Source organism: Crinia signifera, chromosome 5 (genome assembly GCF_055691185.1).
Source record: "Crinia signifera chromosome 5, ASM5569118v1, whole genome shotgun sequence".
Taxonomy (NCBI): Eukaryota; Metazoa; Chordata; class Amphibia; order Anura; family Myobatrachidae; genus Crinia; species Crinia signifera.
In genome coordinates, this window is record NC_139221.1 from 88896884 (window position 1) to 88919768 (window position 22885).

Here is a 22885-nt window from a genome sequence, read left to right on the forward strand (position 1 = left end):
AAAAACAGACGTTAAGAACTTCATAGCTGCTTGCGATACATGTGCTCAACATAAGTCCATACCACAAGCTCCAGTAGGATTGCTTCAGCCTCTTCCAGTTCCAAGTCACCCCTGGGCTGACATTTCAATGGATTTCATCACCGAGCTTCCGGTTAGCCAGGGTTTTAATACTATCTGGGTGGTGGTGGATCGTTTTTCTAAAGCAGCCCATTTCATTCCTCTCAAGGGTCTTCCATCCGCTTCTAAACTGGCCGAGAGCTTCATCAAGAATGTCTTTAGGTTACACAGGTTCCCTCAGAGTATTGTGTCAGACAGAGGAGTCCAATTCACGTCCAAGTTCTGGCGAGCCCTATGCTCTTCTTTTAACATCAAGCTCAACTTCTCCTCGGCTTACCACCCCCAGAGCAATGGACAAACCGAGAGGGTTAACCAGGACCTGGAGAAGTTTTTAAGGATTAACGTGTCAGCCAATCAGGATGATTGGGCATCTCTGCTTCCCTGGGCAGAATTTGCCCACAACAATTTGTACCACGAGTCCACGGGGCATTCCCCATTCTTCGTTCAAAACGGATTTCATCCTAATCTTCCTGAAATTTTTTCCAAATCTGCTACTGCTCTGCCAGCCGTCCAACATACGGTCAAGAAGTTTCTGAGCATCTGGTCTGAGGTGAGAAGAAACCTTAGTAAATCCTCTGATCGTTATAGACGCTTCGCTAATAAAAAAAGGAAAGAGGCTCCCCAATTTAAACCTGGAGATAGAGTATGGCTCTCTACAAAACATTTGAGGCTTAAAGTTCCGTCCATGAAATTAGCTCAAAGATTCATTGGTCCCTTTCACGTTCTTCAAATAATTAATCCAGTAGCAGTGAGACTCAAACTTCCTAGATCCCTTAGAATCCCCAACGTCTTTCATGTGTCACTTCTAAAACCGCTGGTCATCAATAGGTTCTCTTCCTTCAGACGATCTTGTACACCCCTCCTGATAGGAGGTCATGAAGAATACGAAATAAGTCAGATTCTGGATTCAAGAGTTTCTAGGGGTCATGTCTAATTCCTCATTGACTGGAAAGGGTTCGGGCCTGAGGAGCGTTGCTGGGTTAAGGCATCTGAAATTCACGCCCCACAGTTACTCCACAGATTCCATCGAAAATATCCCAACAAGCCTTTCATAGGGTGTTCGGTGCCCACCCCTAGGGTGGGGGGTAATATCACAGTCTCCCGGACCGCGGGAGTCTCTTACCGGGTCCGGGGACGTGGCTTCTGCGGGGGTCAGGCTGGGCGCTCCGGGCACTGGCTGGGGCAGTCTGGGCGACGGCGGGCTGAGGCGGGTGGCAGGCGGCAGAGTAGCGGGCGGCTGGCGTCTCTCCCTGCACAGCTCCCGTCAGCGTGTCTGCGGCTTCCAGGTACGCGGGCGCGCGCTCACTAGGGGCGCGCGCGCCGCGCGTTCTGATGTTTAAAGGGACAGGCAGGAAATTGAACTGCCTAGTCCCCAGTATAAAGGAAGTCTCTGGCAGGCAAATCACTGCCAAAGTATAGGCTCACACCTACTCCAGCGTTACTGTGCCTTAGTGCTTGTCTCTATTGCTACTATTTTGATCCGGCTTGTTACTGACTACTCTTCCGCTTAACCCCTTGTACTCCGCCTGTGACTTCCCCGTGTATGACCCCAGCTTGCTCTCGACTATTCTTCCGTCTCATCCTAGTGTACCGCAACGAGTGTCTCCCGTGTATGACCCGGCTTGTATTGGACCTTCTTTGCCTCTCCCCTGGGCTCCTAACTGACCGCACAGATACCGACCCGGCTAGACGACCGCCTCTCCATATTACCTACTCCCGACCGCCAGCTCATAAAGGGAAACCTAACCAGAGGACCGCGACCGACGTGTCGAGTGCCGCAAAAGCCCAAATCCCAATTGGAGGGGTCACTGGCAGAAAACCCTCGGCACGGTAAGACTCCGCACCTCTGCGTTAGGTCAAGCCAATTCCCGAGCTGAATAGGCAGGGAGGCAAAGTATAAACTGTGACACTGGTGTCCATCTGCTGCTTAATTGGAGACAACACAGTCCAAACCACCATGCCTATATGGTAGTATGCCTGATATAATAATTTTAAAATTGCTATTGGTACATATGTCCATTTGTACTACTTTTTTATATTTATGTTATGTTTATTTTTATATTTATTTTTATTTATGGAATTCCATAGTGTAATTTAGTATATTTTTGTTATTAAATTCTTTTTAAAAGAAACCGTTCCTATTCAGTATTTTTTCTACAGCCTGCTCTGGTACATTCTTGTTTTGTTTCTTGTATGCTAATTTGGGATTGACAACCCCAGTACCAGCCGCAGATAGTAGCGCACCAATCAAACTCTCTTTCAATCACTGAGGAATGGCTATTGATGGGTAGTGCTGAGGAACTTGAGACTGTGTTGGCCTGGGAGCCGTGGACTGAGTTGTCTTGGGGCAGTGTCGGCTTGGGAGTTGTAGACTGCATCGATTTAGGTGCCGGAGGGATGTCGACGGCCTGGGAGCCAGAGGAATGTCGACAGACTTGGAGCCAACGTAGATGTTAACCACCTAGGAGCCGAGATGGGTATCGATGACCTGGGGAGCTGAGATGGACATTGACGGCCTGGGAGCCATTAGGGTAACAGCCTGGATCTGTGGACAAACTGTGTAGACTTTGAGAGTCGATGTCTGTGTTGACTAGGGAGTCGATGATGGTATATGGCTTGGGAGCCTATGGTGGTCTCTGCTGGTTGAAGCTGGATAAGCCCAGACCTATTCTCCTGGAAGCTATGGATGTTATTTACTGGAAGGGTAACCAGGGAGCTCTTGTATAATCATCATCAGCAGCAGCAGATCACAGGTGCATTTTACAGGTAACTCTGGGACAAAGAAGCTGGAGCCTGGAACGCAGACTTCTGGGGAGTACTCAGGGATCAGATAAGTTGTTCAAGGCAAGGAGGAAGTGCCAGAGTCCTGACCTATATCCCCCTGCCTGTCTATGATACCCCTTTCAGACATATGCGAAAATCCCAGGTTTTTTCACATGAACGCGCCCAAACCCGGGACTAGCGTATGTCTGAAAGGGTATACCCGGGACTTCACTCCTGGATACTGAGCACCTGCAATTGACCAGGGTTTTTCCCGGTATTTAACTCCCGGGTATAATACCCGGCTTATGTCTGAATGGGTTTACCCGGGTTTTTCAGTTTTACACATGTGACAACGCTTTTTTTTGCTGCCCGGGCGTCTTCTGATGAGGTTATCAGCTGCAGCCGCGGAAGACGCCTCAGGCACATGTGCGGCGGAGCAAGCAGAGGCAGTGGCTGCATGTTGCTCCTGTGCTCCCTTTCCAGCAACAGGGTGCAGACTCCTGTGGGAAGACAGGTGCTATGGCACACCATTGGAAGGATGAGGAGGTCAGGGAGCTGTTACATGTCCGTGGAGAAGAGGAGATCAAATCTTAAATCACAGGCACTGTGAAGGATGCCATAGTTTATGGAAATATTGCAAAGGTCCTTGCTAGCAGAGGTGTGAGGAAGACACAGGAGCAGGTATTGAACAAGCTTAAGTCCCTGAAAAAGCAGTACCTAAAGGTCAATGACCAGAATCGCAATCGCAGTGGAGCTGGACGCACAGAGTGGCCCTTGTACGACCTTTGCAATGTTGTTTTTGTCCATTCAGCACTATGCAACCCTGTTGCGTTGTCGTCATCAAGTAATGCCTCGTCTCCGGCACAGACGCCAGCAGCGACAACGGAGTGCAGTCCGCAGAGCCCGCCGCCATCGCAACTTCTATTTTATGATGATGATGACGATACCATCGTTGTAGAATCGGACAAGTCAGACAGCACATCCGATGTGACAGCAGCACAACCGAGCCAGGGTGGAGAGACCCAATTGGAGACCCAGGGAGGCATGCCGACACTGCGCGATAACAGTAAGTACCCCTTGATTATAGACATGACAGCTAGATATAGTAGTGTCCACCTTTGCCGACACTACAGCTAGATATAGTAGTGTCTACCTTTGCCGACATGACAGCTAGATATGGTAGTGACTACCTTTGCCGACATGACAGCTAGATATAGTAGTGTCCACCTTTGCCGACATAACAGCTAGATATAGTAGTGTCTACCTTTGCCGACATAACAGCTAGATATAGTAGTGTCCACCTTTGCCGACATGTCAGCTAGATAAAGTATTATGACTGTTTACTGGCACACCGTTATAACAACTTTTTTTGCACACAGTCTACAATGTCCCATCGAGGAAAAAGAAGAGGACCAAAATAGAGATTACCACAAGAGCCATGACTACCATCCTCGGTGAGCAACTGCGGGACCTGGATTGTGCGTGGCAACGTCAAGAAGATGTCAGACTGCAGCGCTTCATGGATAGTGAACGCGAACTGCAGAAAAATTTACTAACCCAAATGGCAGCAATGCATGACAGGGTGAGTCAGGATCAGGCAAACCTTTGTCGAGAAAATCGTGATTTTCTACGACAATTACTGTCCCAATCCTGGTCACCACCCACAGCAACGTTGCCACCCCCAAACGTATATAGTCACCAACCACAGTCACCGCCATCATTTGCCCATGCTTCTCAGTATGTGCAACAGGTGCACTCTCCACCCTCATTTGTACCCAATTCTCAAGTACAATTTCACTGCCAACCAGATCATCTTGCACATCCCACTCTGGCAAATAGTGTTCTTTCTGTATCTCACATATGTTATGCAAGATACAGCATGCTGCAACAACGTCAGGAACAAGGGTAATGTGAATGTCATTGCGCTTCAGCAAACAGCGCCAACGTCCCTTGAGCCAGCCGAAGGCATTCTCCACCACCATCCTGGCAGAACTGAGGGTACTCTTTACCTAGAAGGGCGCCCATCGCGACCATCGCGACCATCGAATGCACTAAAAATCGGGTGCGACGTGATGGCCGCGATGGCTGCGATTTCCCATAGGGACCAATGTTAAAAATCAGATTGGACCCAATTTTAGTGTTCAATGCCTCAATGCCCGCGATTTTTACATAGGAAACAATGTTAAATGGGCCACAGAGCCCTAATAGTCACCGTGAACTCTGAAATGGCCCCCACAATTGTTAACGCCACCCCACGATCAACGTCAACCCGAAGCGTGGCGAGCGCAGCGAGCCCGCGAGGGGCGGCGGTACGCGTCCTCCGACCTTTTCATGCCCTACTATCCACGTCGGCGTGGAGTTGAGAATAGAATAGTGTGGCGAGCGCAGCGAGCCACCGAGCCCGAAGCGTGGCGAGCGCAGCGTGCCCCGCGAGGGGACGCGGATACCTTCACAGTTATACGCGTCCCCTCGAGGGGTTCACAGGTGTCCGTGGCGAAAAGCGGACACCTGTGAAGCCCGCGAGGGGACGCGTTTACCTGTGAAGGTATCCGCGTCCCCTCGCGGGGCTCGCTGCGCTCGCCACGCTTCGGGCTCGGTGGCTCGCTGCGCTCGCCACACTATTCTATTCTCAACTCCACGCCGACGTGGATAGTAGGGCATGAAAAGGACGGAGGACGCGTACCGCCGCCCCTCGCGGGCTCGCGGCGCTCGCCACGCTTCGGGTTGACGTTGATCGTGGGGTGGTGGTAACAATTATGGGGGCCATTTCAGAGTTCACGGTGACTATTAGGGCTCTGTGGCCCATTTAACATTGATTCCTATGGCCAAATCGCGGGCATTGAGGCATTTAACATTAAAATCGCGGTCAATCACCGTTTTTAACATTGATCCCTATGGGAAAATCGCGGTCATCGCGGGTACCCGATTTTAATGTACCCGCGATTTACCCACGATGCCCGCGATGGCCGCGATTTTTTACCCCCGATGCCCGCGATTTCAATCGCTGGCGCCCTTCTAGGTAAAGAGTACCGAACTGAGGGTATGGGTGTAGTGTATCTGCTCCGGTGTCAACTTAAGAAGCTGGGTATAACCTTTCATTAGCCACCTTCTTAGAGGATAAGCAGCATCACCAATGATGTGGATTGGTACCTCAACCCCCTGCACAAACTTTGACTTCTGCAAAGAAAAAACAGTATCAATATACAGCAGTGTAACGTGTAAACTTGGGAATTATGATACAGACTTTCTATGGGCATATATATTATAGGGGACACAAGCCTAAATTTACCTCTTCAGGGAATAACCTGCCATTGTTCCTCTCCTCCGCTATCTTGTAGATGTCCGAATTGGCCAGAACACGGGCATCATGAGAACGTCCTGGCCAGCCAATGAACACATCGGTAAAACTGTAAAAAAATAAATTGTTAGAAATACAATACACAAGTGTACATCAACCTCTAGGCTCTGCAGCTGCTGTGACACTACAAGTCACAGGATGCCCTGTAACAGTTTTGCTCCTAGAGAATGCAAAACCTGTGAAAGGGCATGCTGAGATGTGTAGTTCCACAACAGCAATCGTCCCCCGCCAAACTTACAAAGGTACTTACCAATATTTATGGTCCACTACTGCTTGTAGAATGATGGAATGCCACCCCTTGCGCTTGTTGTAGTCCGCTGCGCTGTCTGTAGGAGCAATTATGGGTATGTGGGTGCCATCAATGGCACCTGCACACTGCGGATATCCGCGACGCAGGAACCCAGCCACAGTCTCATCCAGTCTCTGTCCCTGGGGTAGGGAAATTAAACGGTGATATAAGGAATCCAGGATTGCCTTTGTCACTTCCCGCACCAACACACACACACCGTGGAGATGCCTACACCAAACAAACAGGCTATTGTGCGGTACACGCCAGGGGTAGCATACCACCACAAGACAATTGCCAGTCTCCTGCTGGGGGAAATAGGCTGTCTCCAATGTGTTGTTTGCCTGGTAAGTGCCGGGGAGAGGAGTTCCAAAAGATAATTAAAGGTTCCATGCGACATAAAAAAATAGGTGTATTTGTATCCAGAAATACACTTAATTTTGACATTTACTATCCCGAAAATACGGCAATTCGTATTTGTATTGATGTGCTATAAATACGAATACGAATTGCCGTATTTTCGGGATAGTAAATGTCAAAAATAAGTGTATTTCTGGATACAAATACACCTATTTTTTACAAATTTCCTTTAGTAAATTTCCCCCGTGACTGCAAGTGTCATGGTAGCGCACATGCAGTGCGGGAATGGCTTGGTATCAGCGCAGGACACCGACCCCAGGGAATCGTCATTCACATCTCGCCACAGAGAATGACTGGGGACAGCACTGAACAGGGACTTGCGTTGCAGGATGCACTAAGTGCAGGTAATAGACGCAGATACGGTCGCAGATGCGGACACGCATGCAAGATTTGTAATAGAACATATTCCTAAAAAGTAACAACTAAAGTTGTGGAATGTTGAGGACTAATAATGTAAATATTGGTGAATTTATTGTATAGTGTACCAACAAGAAAAGTGTGTAACAAAAGATAAAATGCTGCAATCAATAATAAAAAAAAAATATAAAAAAAAAATGAAAAAGAATGTACAGCAGAAGAGGATCAAGAGGAGGAAAAAAGACCAAAAGATCAGAGACACAAATAGGGATGAACCAACAAGAAGATGAAGAAACCATCTTCAATGTAAGTAGAATAGCCCTCTTACTGAGGATTAAACCAATTGAAAAAGGTATTAAAATTTGCACAACACTCTTCAGCAAATATATGTGATATACATATATATATATAAATATATATATATATATATATCAACATACAAAAATGTATACAAAAATTATGCATAGAAATTATTTTTATAAAAGATCCACAAACAAGATCTATCACAAATAATTGTGAATATCAACATACAGACTATAAACCTTTCGCCTGACACATGTAAAAGGACCATATTTGGAAACCTTTGAACAAAATCAAAGAAGAACATTACTTTATCAGAATAAAGAACATTACAATCTTGCAATCAAACAAAAACAAGTCCACAAGGAATTAAAAGAAGATACATCACAAGTTATGGCTAACCAAGGGCAGTAGCGCAAAGGGGGGGGGGGGGGTTCTGAGTACCCAGAAACACCCCCCCCCCCAGGAATCTGAAAGCTGAGGGTCCCCTCTTTCCATGGATATAAGAATTGTAAAAATCGGCCCTTGGGAACCGGAGATATCTGACTTCAAAGCAGTGGTCCCCATCCAAGCCTATTAATTGTTATTCCTAGTCAGATATTTCAGGTTCTGAGGGTATATTCCAAAAGCTGTGACTCTCCCCCTTTGAAGGACACTAGCAGCTTTTCTCTACTATTCCCAGAACCAGAGATTTTAGCCTTCCAGCAGCTGGTTACTGCTCCAGCTCCACACACCTGGTATGTAGTTTTATATACTCGTGGGCAGATTGCTCTGCCTCCTGAACTCTGATCCTAGATTACCCAATACCTAGATGCCCACCGCCCAGGGGCATCGGGGACAGCACCAGGCTTCAGCCTGGTCAGGTAAGTCCTGGAGGGGGGGGGACCCCTTCATTGGGGGGGTCCACACTCCCCCACTCCCCCAGGGCCCCTGGCCAGGCTGACTGGTCGGTAAGGTTAATGCTTTGGCCGCGGGAACTTATAAAATAAGTGTCCCCCGGCTGTGGCATTACCCTGCTGGCTGGTTTGGCCTGGGGCTGGTTCTTAAAATACGGGGGACCCCTAGTCATTTTGTCCCCCGTATTTTGGGAACCAGCCCCAGACCTGGAGCCGGGGGGCTGGTTTTAAAAATCAGGGAACCCCTATTTGCCGGGTTTCCTGATTTTTTATTACCAGCCCCGGCTCTTTCAGCCTGGTGCTGGTTACGGCAGTAGGGGGGACCCCACGCCGTTTTTTTTTTAAATCCCCCCACCATCTTTACACTGCTTAAACGGGTTTTTAAACGGGTAAGTGTGAATGTGACAAAAACAGCTTTTAAACGGTAATTTACCGTTTAAAAGCTGCAGTGGGAAAGGGTCTTTATGGGTCTTACCCGTTTAAAGATCCGTTTAAAAAAAAAGGGGTCATTACCCGTGTAGGCAGTGGGAAAGCAGCATAAGTGTCCATATCCGTGCTTTGCTCCACCCTTCTGGAAATCCCCTTCTGAAAATCCTGCGTTTGCCACTGAAGGGGGAGGATTAGTCATCTTAGATAGGACAAAATATGACACAGAAGTCAAAAAAACTTCTTTGTGATACAAATACTACATTTAGACTCTACCAAAACATTTCAAGAAGAACTCAATGGACAACTGGAGGAAGGCTTAAAAGTGGGCATAATCTCTAAAAAAGAACATTACATACAAAAATCCTAACATTCCAACTTTTTACCACTTACTAAAAATCCACAAGAACATCAAGGATTCCCCAGGTCGTCCAATTATCTCTGGTATCAAATTTTTTGGTACTTGTGTATTATCACAGCGTCCCTGATTTCCATCGCAGTGCATTGTACAACCAAAAATCGTGTCGCATCGCATCGCATGCGATATGATCGCATGCGATGCGATTGTACCCGATTTTTAATTGTACAGGCACCCAGATGCCTGATTCCTAAGTTAAATGCCCCCCCAGACCCGATTTTAGATTGTACACCCACCCTGATGGGTAATGAGTATGTTAAATGCCCCCCCCCCATTGTTAACGTCACCCCACTATCAACGCCAACCCGAAGCGTGGCGAGCGCAGCGTTACGCGTCCTCCGACCTTTTCATACCCCCACTATCCACGTCAGCGTGGAGTTGATTTAATATAGTGTGGCGTGCGCAGCGAGCCACCGAGCCTGAAGCGTGGCGAGCGCAGCGAGCCCCACGAGGGGACGCGTAATACTTGTGAAGTAATGCGCGGCCCCTCGCCACACTAGATAAAATCAGCTCCACGCCGACGTGGATAGTGGGGGTATGAAAAGGTCGGAGGACGTGTACCGCCGCCCCTCACGGGCTCGCTGTGCTTGCCACGCTTCGGGTTGCGTTGATAGTGGGGTGGCGTTAACAATGGGGGGGCATTTAACATAGTCATTACCCATCAGGGTGGGGATACAATTAACAATCGGGTCTGGGTGAGCATTTAACATGGGAATTATCCCAAATCGCGTCGCATCGCATACCATTATAATGGCATGCGATGCGACGCGATATTAAAATTGTACACTCAACCCGGGGAAAGGCTCAAATCGGGTCCCATCGCATGCCATCGCATACCTTAATTAGTGGTATGCGATGCGATGCGATGGGCGCCGTGATAATACACAAGTACCAATTTTTTTATCCACAAAAATATCCCAATGTATTGGTTATTTTATACTTAGTTCAGAATCAACAAAGCTATTTAAAAGATACCCTATCTTGTAAATCTTAGAAGGCAGGGAAGAATTATACACCCTCTGCACGAGTGATGTGAAATCCCTGCATATAACTGTATTAACCATCAGCTGGGATGTGACCATACAAAGTGAATTTAATTGTGGAACAAATTGAAAACATACTCAACAATAACTTCTTCTGAAATGAGGGAGACTTCTAACTTTAAATACAAGAAACCGCAAAGGGTACATAATTTGCATCTGCATAAGCCATCTTTATCATTTTATGATGGGAAGATCAGATCATTTGGAACAATAACATATGTATTGAAATAATAGCGTGCTCGCACAGATATATTGATGATGTCTTCTTTCATTTGAAGGAGACTCAAGGAATTACAGGACATCATAAGATACATAAATACAAAAAAACAATGTTGACCTTGAATTTACACAGGGAACATAAAAGAAACATCTTCGCCGACCTAGAAATTTTCATAGAAAAAGAACAAGTTCTGAAACAAACACATATTAAGTAAGTAGAACACAATATTTTTCCCATCAACAGCAACCATTACAAACAGTGGTAATACAATATTCCATGTGATCAATTGAGAAAAATCTAAATAAACTGTACTAAGTAAGAAGTATTCCATAAACCAAGTTTAGAAATAAAGAACATATTCATAAAGAAAGATTATAAAGAACAATATATTGTATTTCACTCAGAAATAAAAAAAAGGACTAGCCTTAACAGAACTGATATAATCACACATAAAAATAAGGAAACAATGAAAATCTATGTACAATTTCCATCACACAATACAGTTCCAACCACAATTAGTGCAAAGCAATTATCAAAAAAAAAAAACATTGGCATGTTTTAATGTTAGATGATGACCTTTGAAAAAATGTCCCTGCAAATCCACAAGTAATATACAGAAGAGCTAAAACATTGAGACAGGAACTAACACACAGCTTTATCCAAACAGAATACATACATACAAAATATGGTACTTGTGTAGTTTCACGGTGGCAGTTACTTAGTTAGCATAGCGTCCCTGTCAGAATCAGCGTAATGTTCCCGCAGCTAGTGTAGGCAGCGTAGTCAGCGTCCGTGTCAGTATCAATGTAGTGTTCTGGCCCATTCGCAGCTAGATGGAGCTTACATAGTTAGTGTAGTCAGTCAGGCATCCCTGTCAGTATCAGCGTCGTGTTCCCGCCCGTTTGCGGCCAGCCGGAGCTTACGTAGTTAGCGTAGTCAGTCATCGTTACAAAGTTAGCATAGTCAGTCAGCACTTATTACATTGTGTGGGAACCATTGACCATCTTAAGCCTGACATGACAGGTGTGAATGTGTTCCTGAAACACCCCCACTATCCACGCCAGCCCGAAGCGTGGCAAGCGTATGCGTCCTCCCGACCGGTTCATACCCCCAATATACACATCGGCATGGAGTTGATTTCTGAGCTTGAATCGTGGCGAGCGCAGCGAGCCCCCCGAGGGGACGCCGAATACACGTCAAGTAATCCGCTTGCCACACTGGATAGTGGGGGTATGGACAGGTCGGGAGGATGCGTACCGTGTCCTGCGCTCCTGCATCTCAGACAGATGGAGCGCCTCTCCACCTGCGCCCGCATGATCCCCTCTCTGACAGAGTCCGGCAGCGTAGGGGATCTGGCGGTTACCGGTGCTGTGTGAGAGGCACTCCCTAGGCTTGCCAGGAATGCCGGGGACAGAGCTGCAGCTCCCAGGGACAGTACGGTGACTAGCTGCCTGATGGGGACGCAGGGCTGCCACAGAGTCACTAAGCTGAAAACGTAGCGTAGCCTGCCTCCGTGAAACTACACAAGTACCCAAAATATCACACACAAAAACATGTGTACAAGATGATTGAGTACACATAGCATATCTCAACTTTTTATAGAAAAATATGGAAGGATCTCAGTTGGATTGCAATTCAGTGCTATTCAATCACCCACTGCTGACTTGGCGATTTTGTGACAAAATGAAAGAAAATGAAAACCTAATGTTATACAAATTAAGAACATTAAAAAGAAATGGAATATTTATCTAACTCAACATTTTTCTTAAAAAACTTTTTTCACATAAACTCCTTTTTAAAAGGAGAGTACATGCATACTGTGTGTGTATATATATATAATAAATATATATATATATATATTATACTGTAAATACATTTGTTATAAATTCATTTTATAAATTCAGAATTTCATAATATTAATTTATTTTGTACACCTACTCTTGATGATGAACACATGTGCTTGGTGCTTTTTTTTATATGAGTTCCTATAGAGAACTTCTAATTTTTTAACATGTGATCCTGTGTGGAGACCTGGAAAACATGAACTGTCGGGGGTACTTGAGGAGCAAGGTTGGGAACCACTGACTTAAGGAGCCCATACACGGTCCGTTGTGTATGGCTCCGTTCTGTACTATGCGATGCGCGCTCCCGCACATCACATAGAACGGTACAAAAAGTATGTGCTGCACATACTTTTTGTACTAGGTACACATCGGATCGGATCGCAGTGCATGCACACTGCATGCACTAGGGATCTGATCCGATGTGTGCTAATTAAGTCCCAAACGGATCCGTTAAACGGACCGTGTATGGGCTGCTTTAATCTATGGCTTCAATCTGTGTAAATGTTGTGGGTTGCTTGGATTGTTTAGTATTCTTTCCCAGCACTGCTGTATTGGTGCTTAATAAACACAGATTACACAGCAATCGCTGTTTTCAGATAATATACTTTAAAATTGATTTGGGAAAAAAAGTTGAATAAGGGAAAGAAAAATAGTAAATGGAGACTTAAAAGTGCTGGTTAACAATCCAGTGGAAACATCTCAGTGATGGTTTTATGGAACAAATAAACAGTCTCGGTCAGACAAATGCCTGTGGTGAAGGCAGTCATCAAGTTAAATTGTGAGTTTTAAAGTAACATGAGAGTTAAATAGACAGGCTATACATAAATAGACAATCTCAATACATTAGACTGAAATATATAATAAAATGATGACATTTTATTGATTATGGGCACTTCCGCTCGAGTTAGCAAGCAACTGTTGAAATAATGGACGTCTAGAGCAGTGCTTCTCCAATCCAGTCCTTGGGGCACACGTAAGCTAGGTACACACTATACAATAATTGGGCCAGTTTGGTAATAATTGGATAATTGGCCTGTTTTACTGTGTGTAGTGTGTTTTGAGCAAACACTGATAAAATGCTAAATAAAATGGTTACAGATGTTTGCCTTTGATTATCCTATTGATCGGCTTTAAGAGAAAATAACAGACAAAAGGTTCTGATATCTTGCAGTGTGTGTGCATTCTCAATAATCTTCCCATATTTCCTATGGTTATGCTGATTACCTTATCCTCCATGTAGTCAGATTTATGCAAATTCAGTGTGGTGTGACAGTAAAGTACAAACAAAAAATATTTCATAACGTTTAGCGCAGATATTGTGACCTTCCAATGTTTGGAAAACCCCAAAAAGTTGTAAACATGCAAATCAAATACAGGTTGGCCACCGAGTATCCGGCACCTGATGGTCCAGAACCTCCATTAATCTGGACACATCAGGAAGTGCCTTCCATTGCACGCCGATTCCATGCAATGGAACGCACGCCACTTCCAGTGACGCGGCACTGGACTTTTGGGAGCAGAGGCGGCGCTGCAATCACAAACAGCGAGTGGAGCGGCTTGCAACATACAATATATGGAGCAACAAGTCCAGTTTATTTTCCTTTGAAGTGTAGGGGGAATAACAGCAGCGAATCTGTGTCTGGAAATAGAAGTTACCTAATTAGTATTGCAAAAGGGTAAGAATACCCTTATGGGGTGAACTTGTCTCTATGCTTTGACAAAGGACTTCGGTTTGAAACGCGCTGGGAGAGGGACTCTGTAACAGTGGTCAGGATCCGGTGGACCATCTTGACAGGTTCCAGGGACACATGAGGTGTTTGTACATCTTATGCTGTCATTGTCTGCATTTCTTGTGGACATATTACATCGGCGAGAGTCCATTGTTATACCCACCTTTTATTGTTTGTCTTATTAATCTTCATTAAACTATTTACACTATTGGAGGCATACTTTCTGTTTTTCACATGATGGGGAACCGTTAAGAAAAGAACTTGGACCAAAGCTGGAGCACTAAACCTCCGCCCATTTAAGCAATATATGCCAACTTGATTGGAGTGAACCATAATATAGGGTACGGTTCCTGTGTTTCTCTCTGTTTCTGACATGTTCTGAGTCACATTGAGAACAGAAGAACACAACAAAATCGTTAGTAATTTGTTCTTTGTATGTATTACATGTATGCTTGGTGACATATAACTGACCTATTTGGGTTGCCCTGAAGCGCATCAATATATTCCCATTTCTGTCATATAAATCAACCATTCACTCCCAAGTGCTGAGAAATGGACAAAACCACATAGGGTCGACCTATTGATGTGCATTGGAACCACTTTGTATGACTGGCTGTATATATTGATCGGCATATTATTTTTGTTAAAAGACATGACTGTGTATGCACTGCAGATGAAATGAGTTTGCATATTATATGTGGCAATAAGAGCAATGTGAAACCAGGAGAACTTTGGTGATAAATTCAGGGAAGTCACATATTTGGAGCATAGAAAATGTGTGTCTTACCTGCTGACATCCAGGCATTTCTCCCCCATAGCCTGATGCAGCTGAAAGCATGTGACTGATCAACTCCCTTAAGAAGGCATGGTGGACGTGTCACTTGCCTGTTAGTCTGGGAGGGGGAGTCTAAGGTATAACAGCCTGTCTGGGCATTTGTCTGTATGCCCGACTCTGGAAAATCTGGCCAGTGACTAGGCAGAAGTTCTCTGTTAGATAGAGATAGTGCCATTTGTGAAGCTTATGTGAGGAGCTGAGGACCCTTGTCAGTGTCTTGTATGGACATTAACGTTATGATGGTTACTGGTCTGCAGTCATCCTAACTAAATAAACCGTATTGCACAAGTTGGGAGCATGTGTCTTCTTCCACTGGGATGCATACAGATGGTGGGCATGCTGGGGTTCAGCATTCTGACACCAGCATCCCAATTAAGGGTATACTGACATGTGTCAAGAAAGAATACTTACCTTCCCACTGCCCCCCCCTAACCTTTTCTCCCCACAGCCTAATCCCAACCCTCCCTCCTGCAGCCTCACACTAACCCTCCCTTCTAGTGCCTAACCCTAACTCTGTATTCTGCTGCCTAACCCTCCCTCCCTGCAGCCTAACCCTAATCCCCCCACTCCACCCACTAAACCTAAGTCCCACACTAGTGCCCACACCTAACCGTCCTAACCATAGCCTTCCCCTCATACAGTACTTGCGTTTGGCATCCTGGCTGTTGGGATTCCGGCGCTGGCATCCTCATTGATGTCGATTATTCCGTTGACGGTCTCCGGGCAGTAGTTACTATGCCGGTGTTGGTATTGTGGACGCCGTCACTGATAGTTTCTCTCTCTCTCCACTTTATAACTCTCTAAGGCTTATTAGATCTGCCCATAGTGTCACTGTCCACAAGGATATCCTTCAGTACAACTAACATAGTATTTGAGCGCCGCAAATGAATAGGTATTGTGACAAGGAAGCACATGCGCTGGATAAGATGAAGTCTTGATCTTTATTTTGTAGCAGGTAAACAGCACAAGAAAGTATATTTTACACAGGCAAGGATGGTTACAGCATTGCAGCATACAGATGTCCCAGCATTCTAAAAACTCCTCAGTATGTTCCAGTGGCCCCACTATAGCTGTCACCCCAGCCTATCACCTGGGTATCTGATGCACCATCAAAACAACCGAGGAAACACTTATATCAGGAAAGCACAGGTGCTGCTAATCAGCCAAACCCTGATCACATCAGTTTTCCTGCTGCTGTTCTAAAACCTGGACCGGATTCTCAACCTTACCTTCATATGGATGTATGCTGTCCCTGCCACAGTATATTAAATATTTAAAATACAACACTACATCCAGGGTAGGCTTTACCATTAGGCAGCTTTAGGCAGCCATCTCGGGGCCAAGGGCATACCCTATCATAGGTGCAAGGAGTGTAGCTGCTATGGGCCCACCTTCCCTGTCAAAATAACATATGCTATATACATTTTTCACCATTGTGTGGCACATAGGGGCCTTTACAGACTTTATACAATATATCTAGTTATGCCACTGCTAGGGGATCTAGAATCTGTGGGGTACCACAGAGAATATCACAACATGAAGGATGACTCAGAGAGGCAGGTACTAAACATCTAAAGGGGCCCAAACACTGTGCAATTGCTATGTGCGATCAGATGCGCGCTCCCATCACACATCTCATTTCACAGCTCAAAAAGTATGTGCTGCACATACTTTTTGTACGAGATCTCATCTCATTGCATTGCAAAACCTATGCAATGGGATGCGATCTAGTCCAAATTGTATACAATAATTGTACTGTGTATGGGCACCTTAAGACCGCCTGAACACTTTCACTGATGTTCTGGAAAGTGGGTATTGGTGTATGTCAGTAACGGTGGGAGCAGTTAGCTGAAGTTTTGCATAGGGAGCGTAAAAAAAACTTGCACCGGCCCTGACAATATCATAGTGTTTCTAATAAGTTACAATAAAATAAAGGAGGGCTTGCCGGTGCAATGTTTTCCAGAGATAATATTGTAGCAGTGAATTCCTTCTCCGCCCTTATCCTGGACTGGACTGACTCACTTTCCACTCTGGCTCATACTTGAAGTTTGAAAAAACTTGAAAGGTGCCTGAACAAGGGATTCACTGGTACCTTGAGCCTTTTGTCCCATATCTCTTAGCACTGCAGGTATCCTCCCTACTCGCTGCATATCCCAAAAGTTGTTCTGCATAATGTGAGCATTTTTGGGAGATTACGAAAGCAGCAAATGTGTAACTGTCTGCAGGCCATGTGACAGGGCTGCCCATAAATAGCCCAGACTGGTTTCCGTTTGTTTTGTAGGAATTAAAACCTCCTCTTTCTCTCTCTTTCTCTCTCTCGCTCTCTCTTTTTTTGTTAAGTCAGGAAATTATTTGTATGCGATCCACATGAGCATGCAAGCACAGCCTGCGAGATGCCCGTGTGCTGAATCTCTTTTCTCCTGATGATGTGTTATAAGAAACAAAAGTCCTTTTAAAGGATGGCTATCCGAGAGCTGAAAGTTTGCCTTCTGGGGGTGAGTGCTGTTTAAGCTCTTTTTGATATTAGGATGCGGATGAGAATCTTCTTTAGACAAAGGAATAAGGCCGTTCATTTAAATGCTCACTTATTACATCACACTGTGCTCTTAACTCCAATTTGCCGGTGATAAACTCACCCAGTCATTTGTATGCATTCTCCGAATATACTGCACAGGGCTTGAGGCATTTCATATTACACAAAAGAAACCACTGACAAAGCATTGTGGAAACAGAAATATTACAGATGAAGATTCCATTTCGATCTTATGTGATTTTTCTTTGCTTATTTGTTCTCTTTTACCAGTAATCATATTTTATACATCCTGTTACTATCATTATTTAAATGGTACAGTTGCTTTTCCATGTTTGTGACTTAGATTCCCTTAAGTGCTTTGAACATAAGCAAGTTTTAAACAATTGGTGAAAACAACCATTTACCTCTAGGTGTTTCTAGAATATTATGTCATTTACCACTTCAAGGATAAACCAGTTTCTTTTAGTGAACTTGCTAAAGCAGCCTCCACTCTCCCCTGTGTCTCTGGATGCTTTGTTTCCTTATGGCTTAGTTCCCCATTGACGTGTGTACCTCCTGTCAGCATCCAAGCCATTATCACATATTTAGCTGTGGTTAGTCATGGATTTTTGTTAGTATCAGGCCAGAGGGAATGGAGAATGGATGATGAATTTTAATTTAGTTTATGACATATAGAATGGACACTTCAGGTCTCAGGCTAGGGGGAGAGGTAGCAGACCCGGAAAAGCTCTACATAGCAACAAGTCAACTTCTGCTATTTTATAAAAAAAAAAAAAATTGCTAAATATAAATTGGGCAGAATTTCAATTTTTTTAAAAAGAAAGTTTGATACATGTAAGGGTGTGTGCACACGGCTGCTATAGAGGCTGATATCGCTGGGAATATGGTCGCTGGGTGCGCGCTCCTGTTTTCAGCCCCGTTCTAATCGCTGGTCGCAGGAGCTTGCTCCTGCGACCAGCTGATTACCTCTGCGGCACCGCCAGTAGATGTTTCTTTTCATCAGCGACCATCTCTGGTCGCCGATGAAGAGGGGGCATTGAGCGATATATCACTCTGTGATATATCGCCCGGCAATATATTGCCCCGTGTGTACGCACCTTAACAAAAGAGCATTGTGTTGCAGTAGAACCTATGCAAAATGTGATTGGTGGGAAAATTCTGATCTCTAACATGATAACAGTAATATTAATTTATCATCACTGTTTATTATATCATCTCTCTCTGTGTATGTACTATTTATCATCATTCTGTGGGCCAGATGTATCAAGTGATAAAGTGGAGAGTGATAAACAGTCAGCCAATCAGCACCCACCTGTCATTTTTCAAACCCAGCTTTTAACATGGCAGGAAGGAGCTGATTGGCTGACTGTTTATCACTCTCCATTTGATCACTTTTTGAAGCTTGATACATCTGGCCCACGTGTCTGTATTATTTATCATCCCTCTGTGTCTGGCTGTATTATTGTGTACGTTTATGAGCAAGTTGGTTTGTAAAATGGGCTCAAAGAAGAAAACAAAAAGTGTGTGCAAAAATCTTAAGGTGTCCATACACAACTGTGATGTATTGCAGCAGTGTATGGGCACCCGACCTTCCCTGAGCTGCCCGGGACCTTCCCGGGCGGTAGGACAGCACGTGATACATCGCATGCACTCCTTTCTCATGCGATGTATCGCATGCGACCAGCTCTTCCCCGCCGCCAGGAGGGGGGGCCGAGACGGAGGTAGGACAGGCAGCAGGTCCAATGCGCACATACGGTTTGGCCCAATTTCACAGCCCAATTCATCGGGTTCTGGTGAAAACTGCTCAAATAATACTAAAATCATACTAGTAAATGGGCACCTTCATATTTACCACCCATATTCGGATCTCAAGTTGTGTTCAGGTCCAGTGGCGTAACTATAGCACCGCAGCCCCCGCGGTCACGGGGGGGGGGGGGCGCTGTGCATGTGGGGGCGCCGAGGGCTGCAGTGCTATAGTAATGCCCCCGCCTCCCATCCCCTGCAGGCTTACCTGTGTGCGCGTCCCAGCTCCCCTCCTGGCTTCAAACAATTCTATGGAGACGGACCACGATAAAATGGCCGCCCCATAAAGAAGACAGTTCTCTGAAACTGTCTGCGGTATGGGGGCGGCCATTTTATCGTGGTCCGTCTGCATAGAATTATTAATTGAAGCCAGGAGGGGAGCCGGGACGGCGCAGACAGGTAAGCTTGCGGCGATGGGGGGGGGCACCGGGCACCGGCGGCCGGGGTGGGGAGGCCAGCGGGGAGGGGTGGGGAGGCGCCCCCCCCATTAACGGCGTGGGGGGGCACCCCACACCCCAAACCAAGCTACACCACTGTTCAGGTCAGCATGGGAAGTATATGTGTCTGGTATATGACAAATAAACCTCACAGCCAGTTACATTCCTCTGGCACCCATTTATTTGATACTAAAATGCATCAGTTAAGACACAAAATATGAATATTACAGAAGGAACGATTCCAACCGACTATTGCCAGCAGAGTCTTCACAGACAGCCAATCAAAAACAGGTTTCTCGTGCATATATTATCATCATGATCCACTATATGCTCTTGCACCTAACCATCCAGTTAAACAAATATAAACTATGGTATTTCTAATAACTGGGTGTATTATATAATGAGTGCAATGTGTGCAATGCACATGGGCCCTTGAATGCAGCCATTCAAAATACTTACCTCTCTGTCGGCGCGCCAGCTGTCCTCGGGAACATAGCAAATGCAGCATGATTTCAGAGATCTATGCCACAGATATTACCCTAAAACTTATACAGACATCACATTTCTGGAGATCTGCGCACTATAGCATACCTCCCAACCTCTGTGTCAGGGAAAAGGGGGCGTATGCAAATGAGGGCGCAGCTTATGCTAATTAGCCACAACCTCATTTTCATACGAGAATAGACGCTGTGCGCACAGCGTCTATTCTATTAGATTGGGGGGTCTCCCAACTGCCACCCCCCGCAGCGGGACAATGCCTGCCGCGGGTGGGACAGCGGGACAGGACCCGAAAATCGGGACTGTCCCGCTGTAATCGTGACAGTTGGGAGGTATGCTATAGAAGTCACTGGAAAGATGGCACTTATGTATTTTCCCTGAGATTACAATCCTGGCATTTGCACACTGGCCATGAGTCGACTACTGGAAAACCAGTGAGGGATGGGGGGACTATGTAAAAACCGGACCCGGACTAGACTCCGGACCGCCAGACAGGACATCAAAATCTGCAATCCGGAGCTTGTAGGGTTCGGTCCGGGGGGTGTCCTGTCCGGTGGGGTTCCCTGTGATAGCTATCATCAGGGACATGGCGAAGGGGAGATTACAGCCTCCCTGTGTGGTCCAGACCGGTTTTTGCTACATGCCCGGACCATACAGGCACACTTTATTCTCCCCCTCCTCCTCTACCTGGTTACAGGTGTCACAGTCAGCTCCCCCTGACAGGACACCCCCGGACAGGACACCCCCTGGACCGGACCCTACAAGCTCCAAAATGCAGAGTTTGATGTCCGGTCCGGCGGTTCGGGGGTTTTGTTCTGGTCCGGTTTTTACCCATACTAAGGGATGGGTGGGGGGTGGGGGGGGGGGGGGTGGGAGCAAACAGAGGCTGCACATGGCCATTCCCATCTCTTGATCCTCCCTTGTTCTAATACTCACAACATAATACACTTCACATAACCAACTTCAGTGTGTTGTTCTATGTACAAAAATGGTTTTAAGACAAAATAGCTATTGGCCCACAATATAGTTACAGTTTTTCTGCGAATCAGTTGTTTTTTTGTATGGTTTGTGTGTACCGTAAGTGGCAGTTCTGTTATTCTTGCATGACACAGTGATTCTGCACAGAGATGGACACAGAGGCAGAAGAGGACATTTTGCAACAGCAGACGTAAATAATTTCCCTGCTGCTTAAGGAAAAACAAAAAAAAGTAAACCCACAGTGCAGTCAGGGGATGAGCCGTTTAACTGCTAGGCAAGTTTCCTGTCTGGTTCACCTCCCCCTCCACTTTCTAACCTTGTCCTGCTTGTTTCAATCAGAGGGGGCAGGCAAGTGATGCGCTTCCTGGAAATTCTTCCAGATAACATTTCCATCTGGGATACATAGTCTGTTAAACGCTGCACATTTTCTCAGACGTCTGTACTTGTGTGAGACAAAGGCTAATATAGCAGAATTATATACGCATGTAAAACTAGAATATATGAAAGTCAGTGTGTACAGTATATATACCAGTGGTTCCCAAACTGTGCACCTAGGCTCCCTGGGGTGCCTCGGAGCACTTGCAGGGGTGCCTCAGGTTGGTGGTCCAGAACAATTCAAATTGTTTATGGTCAATGTAATGGGAAAAATCAGTGCTTGTGGCTTTCAATTATAAAATATGTTGATAAACAGAAGTGAATCATGTTCCTCACCACATAACTGGACCTAAGGATAACAATTAAGCACAACTTAATTAATTTAATTATTATTATTTTTTATTCTTGGTAACAAACTTTTGGCCTAGGGGTGCCCTGAAAAATACTCTGATACTCTAAGGTGCCGTGATTCAAAAAAGTTTGGGAACCTATGGTATATACTAATTTTACCTGACGTTCTATGTTCTGCACTGATCCAAACTTAAATGTGTATATCCTGTGCATAATAATGTGATTTACTACATGTTCAGTTTGGAAATGATGCATCACATTTAAAGGCTATTGAGTGCAAATTAATCTAATTAACTATACATTGTTGCAAAACAAAGAAACAATAATTCATAGTCACAATACACACCAAATTGCGTCCTCTGCTTCCTCCACACAGAGCGCCACAGAATGATGATGTGTGATATCTTTAGACACACATCCACCCGTGACACTGTGCGGGATGGAACAGAGACTCAAAATCAGGCGCACATTAACCAACACAATTTCCTTAAATAATTATAAAGTGTTACACTTGCAGCTCTTAACTGGGGAGTATCTGCAAAACCCCAAAAGTAGATAAAAATTTTCAAAGAATATCACAAGAATATATAAAGAGCGCAATTGTGACACTGGAATTACTGGTAAAAAATATGTTTTTTTATTTTTTGTTAATATAATATCTTGATCTTTATAATTAGCACACACCTAATCAATAGGCAGACAAGCTAGTATGCCATCTTAAAACACATGTAATACATTATACATATAATAATAGCAAGAAAAATATATATAAATAAAATACAGTTTAAATGAAGGACATGGACATCCAATAAATTGTTAGGCTGGCCAGCTCAACTTTAAAACACTTAAATGAGTGTATATATTTCTGAATTTGAACAATAGATTTCTCCAACCGGT

The 22885-nt window shown here is 45.1% G+C and overlaps 1 protein-coding gene across 4 annotated transcripts in view; it reads left to right on the forward strand.

The window, feature by feature from the left end:
* The first annotated feature begins 17060 nt into the window (after positions 1–17060).
* RAB31 (RAB31, member RAS oncogene family) overlaps positions 17061–22885 on the forward strand; it is a 65957-nt gene continuing 60132 nt past the window's right edge. The window contains exons 1-2 of one of the 4 annotated variants that reach the window (XM_083187653.1): positions 17061–17078; positions 17358–17508. In XM_083187653.1, coding sequence (XP_083043779.1) covers positions 17473–17508 — 36 coding nt within the window. In that variant the 5' untranslated portion in view covers positions 17061–17078; positions 17358–17472. Of the gene's footprint in view, positions 17079–17123; positions 17142–17304; positions 17509–22885 lie in introns of those variants that run through there. The other 3 variants (XM_083187652.1, XM_083187651.1, XM_083187650.1) reach the window with 3 other exon arrangements.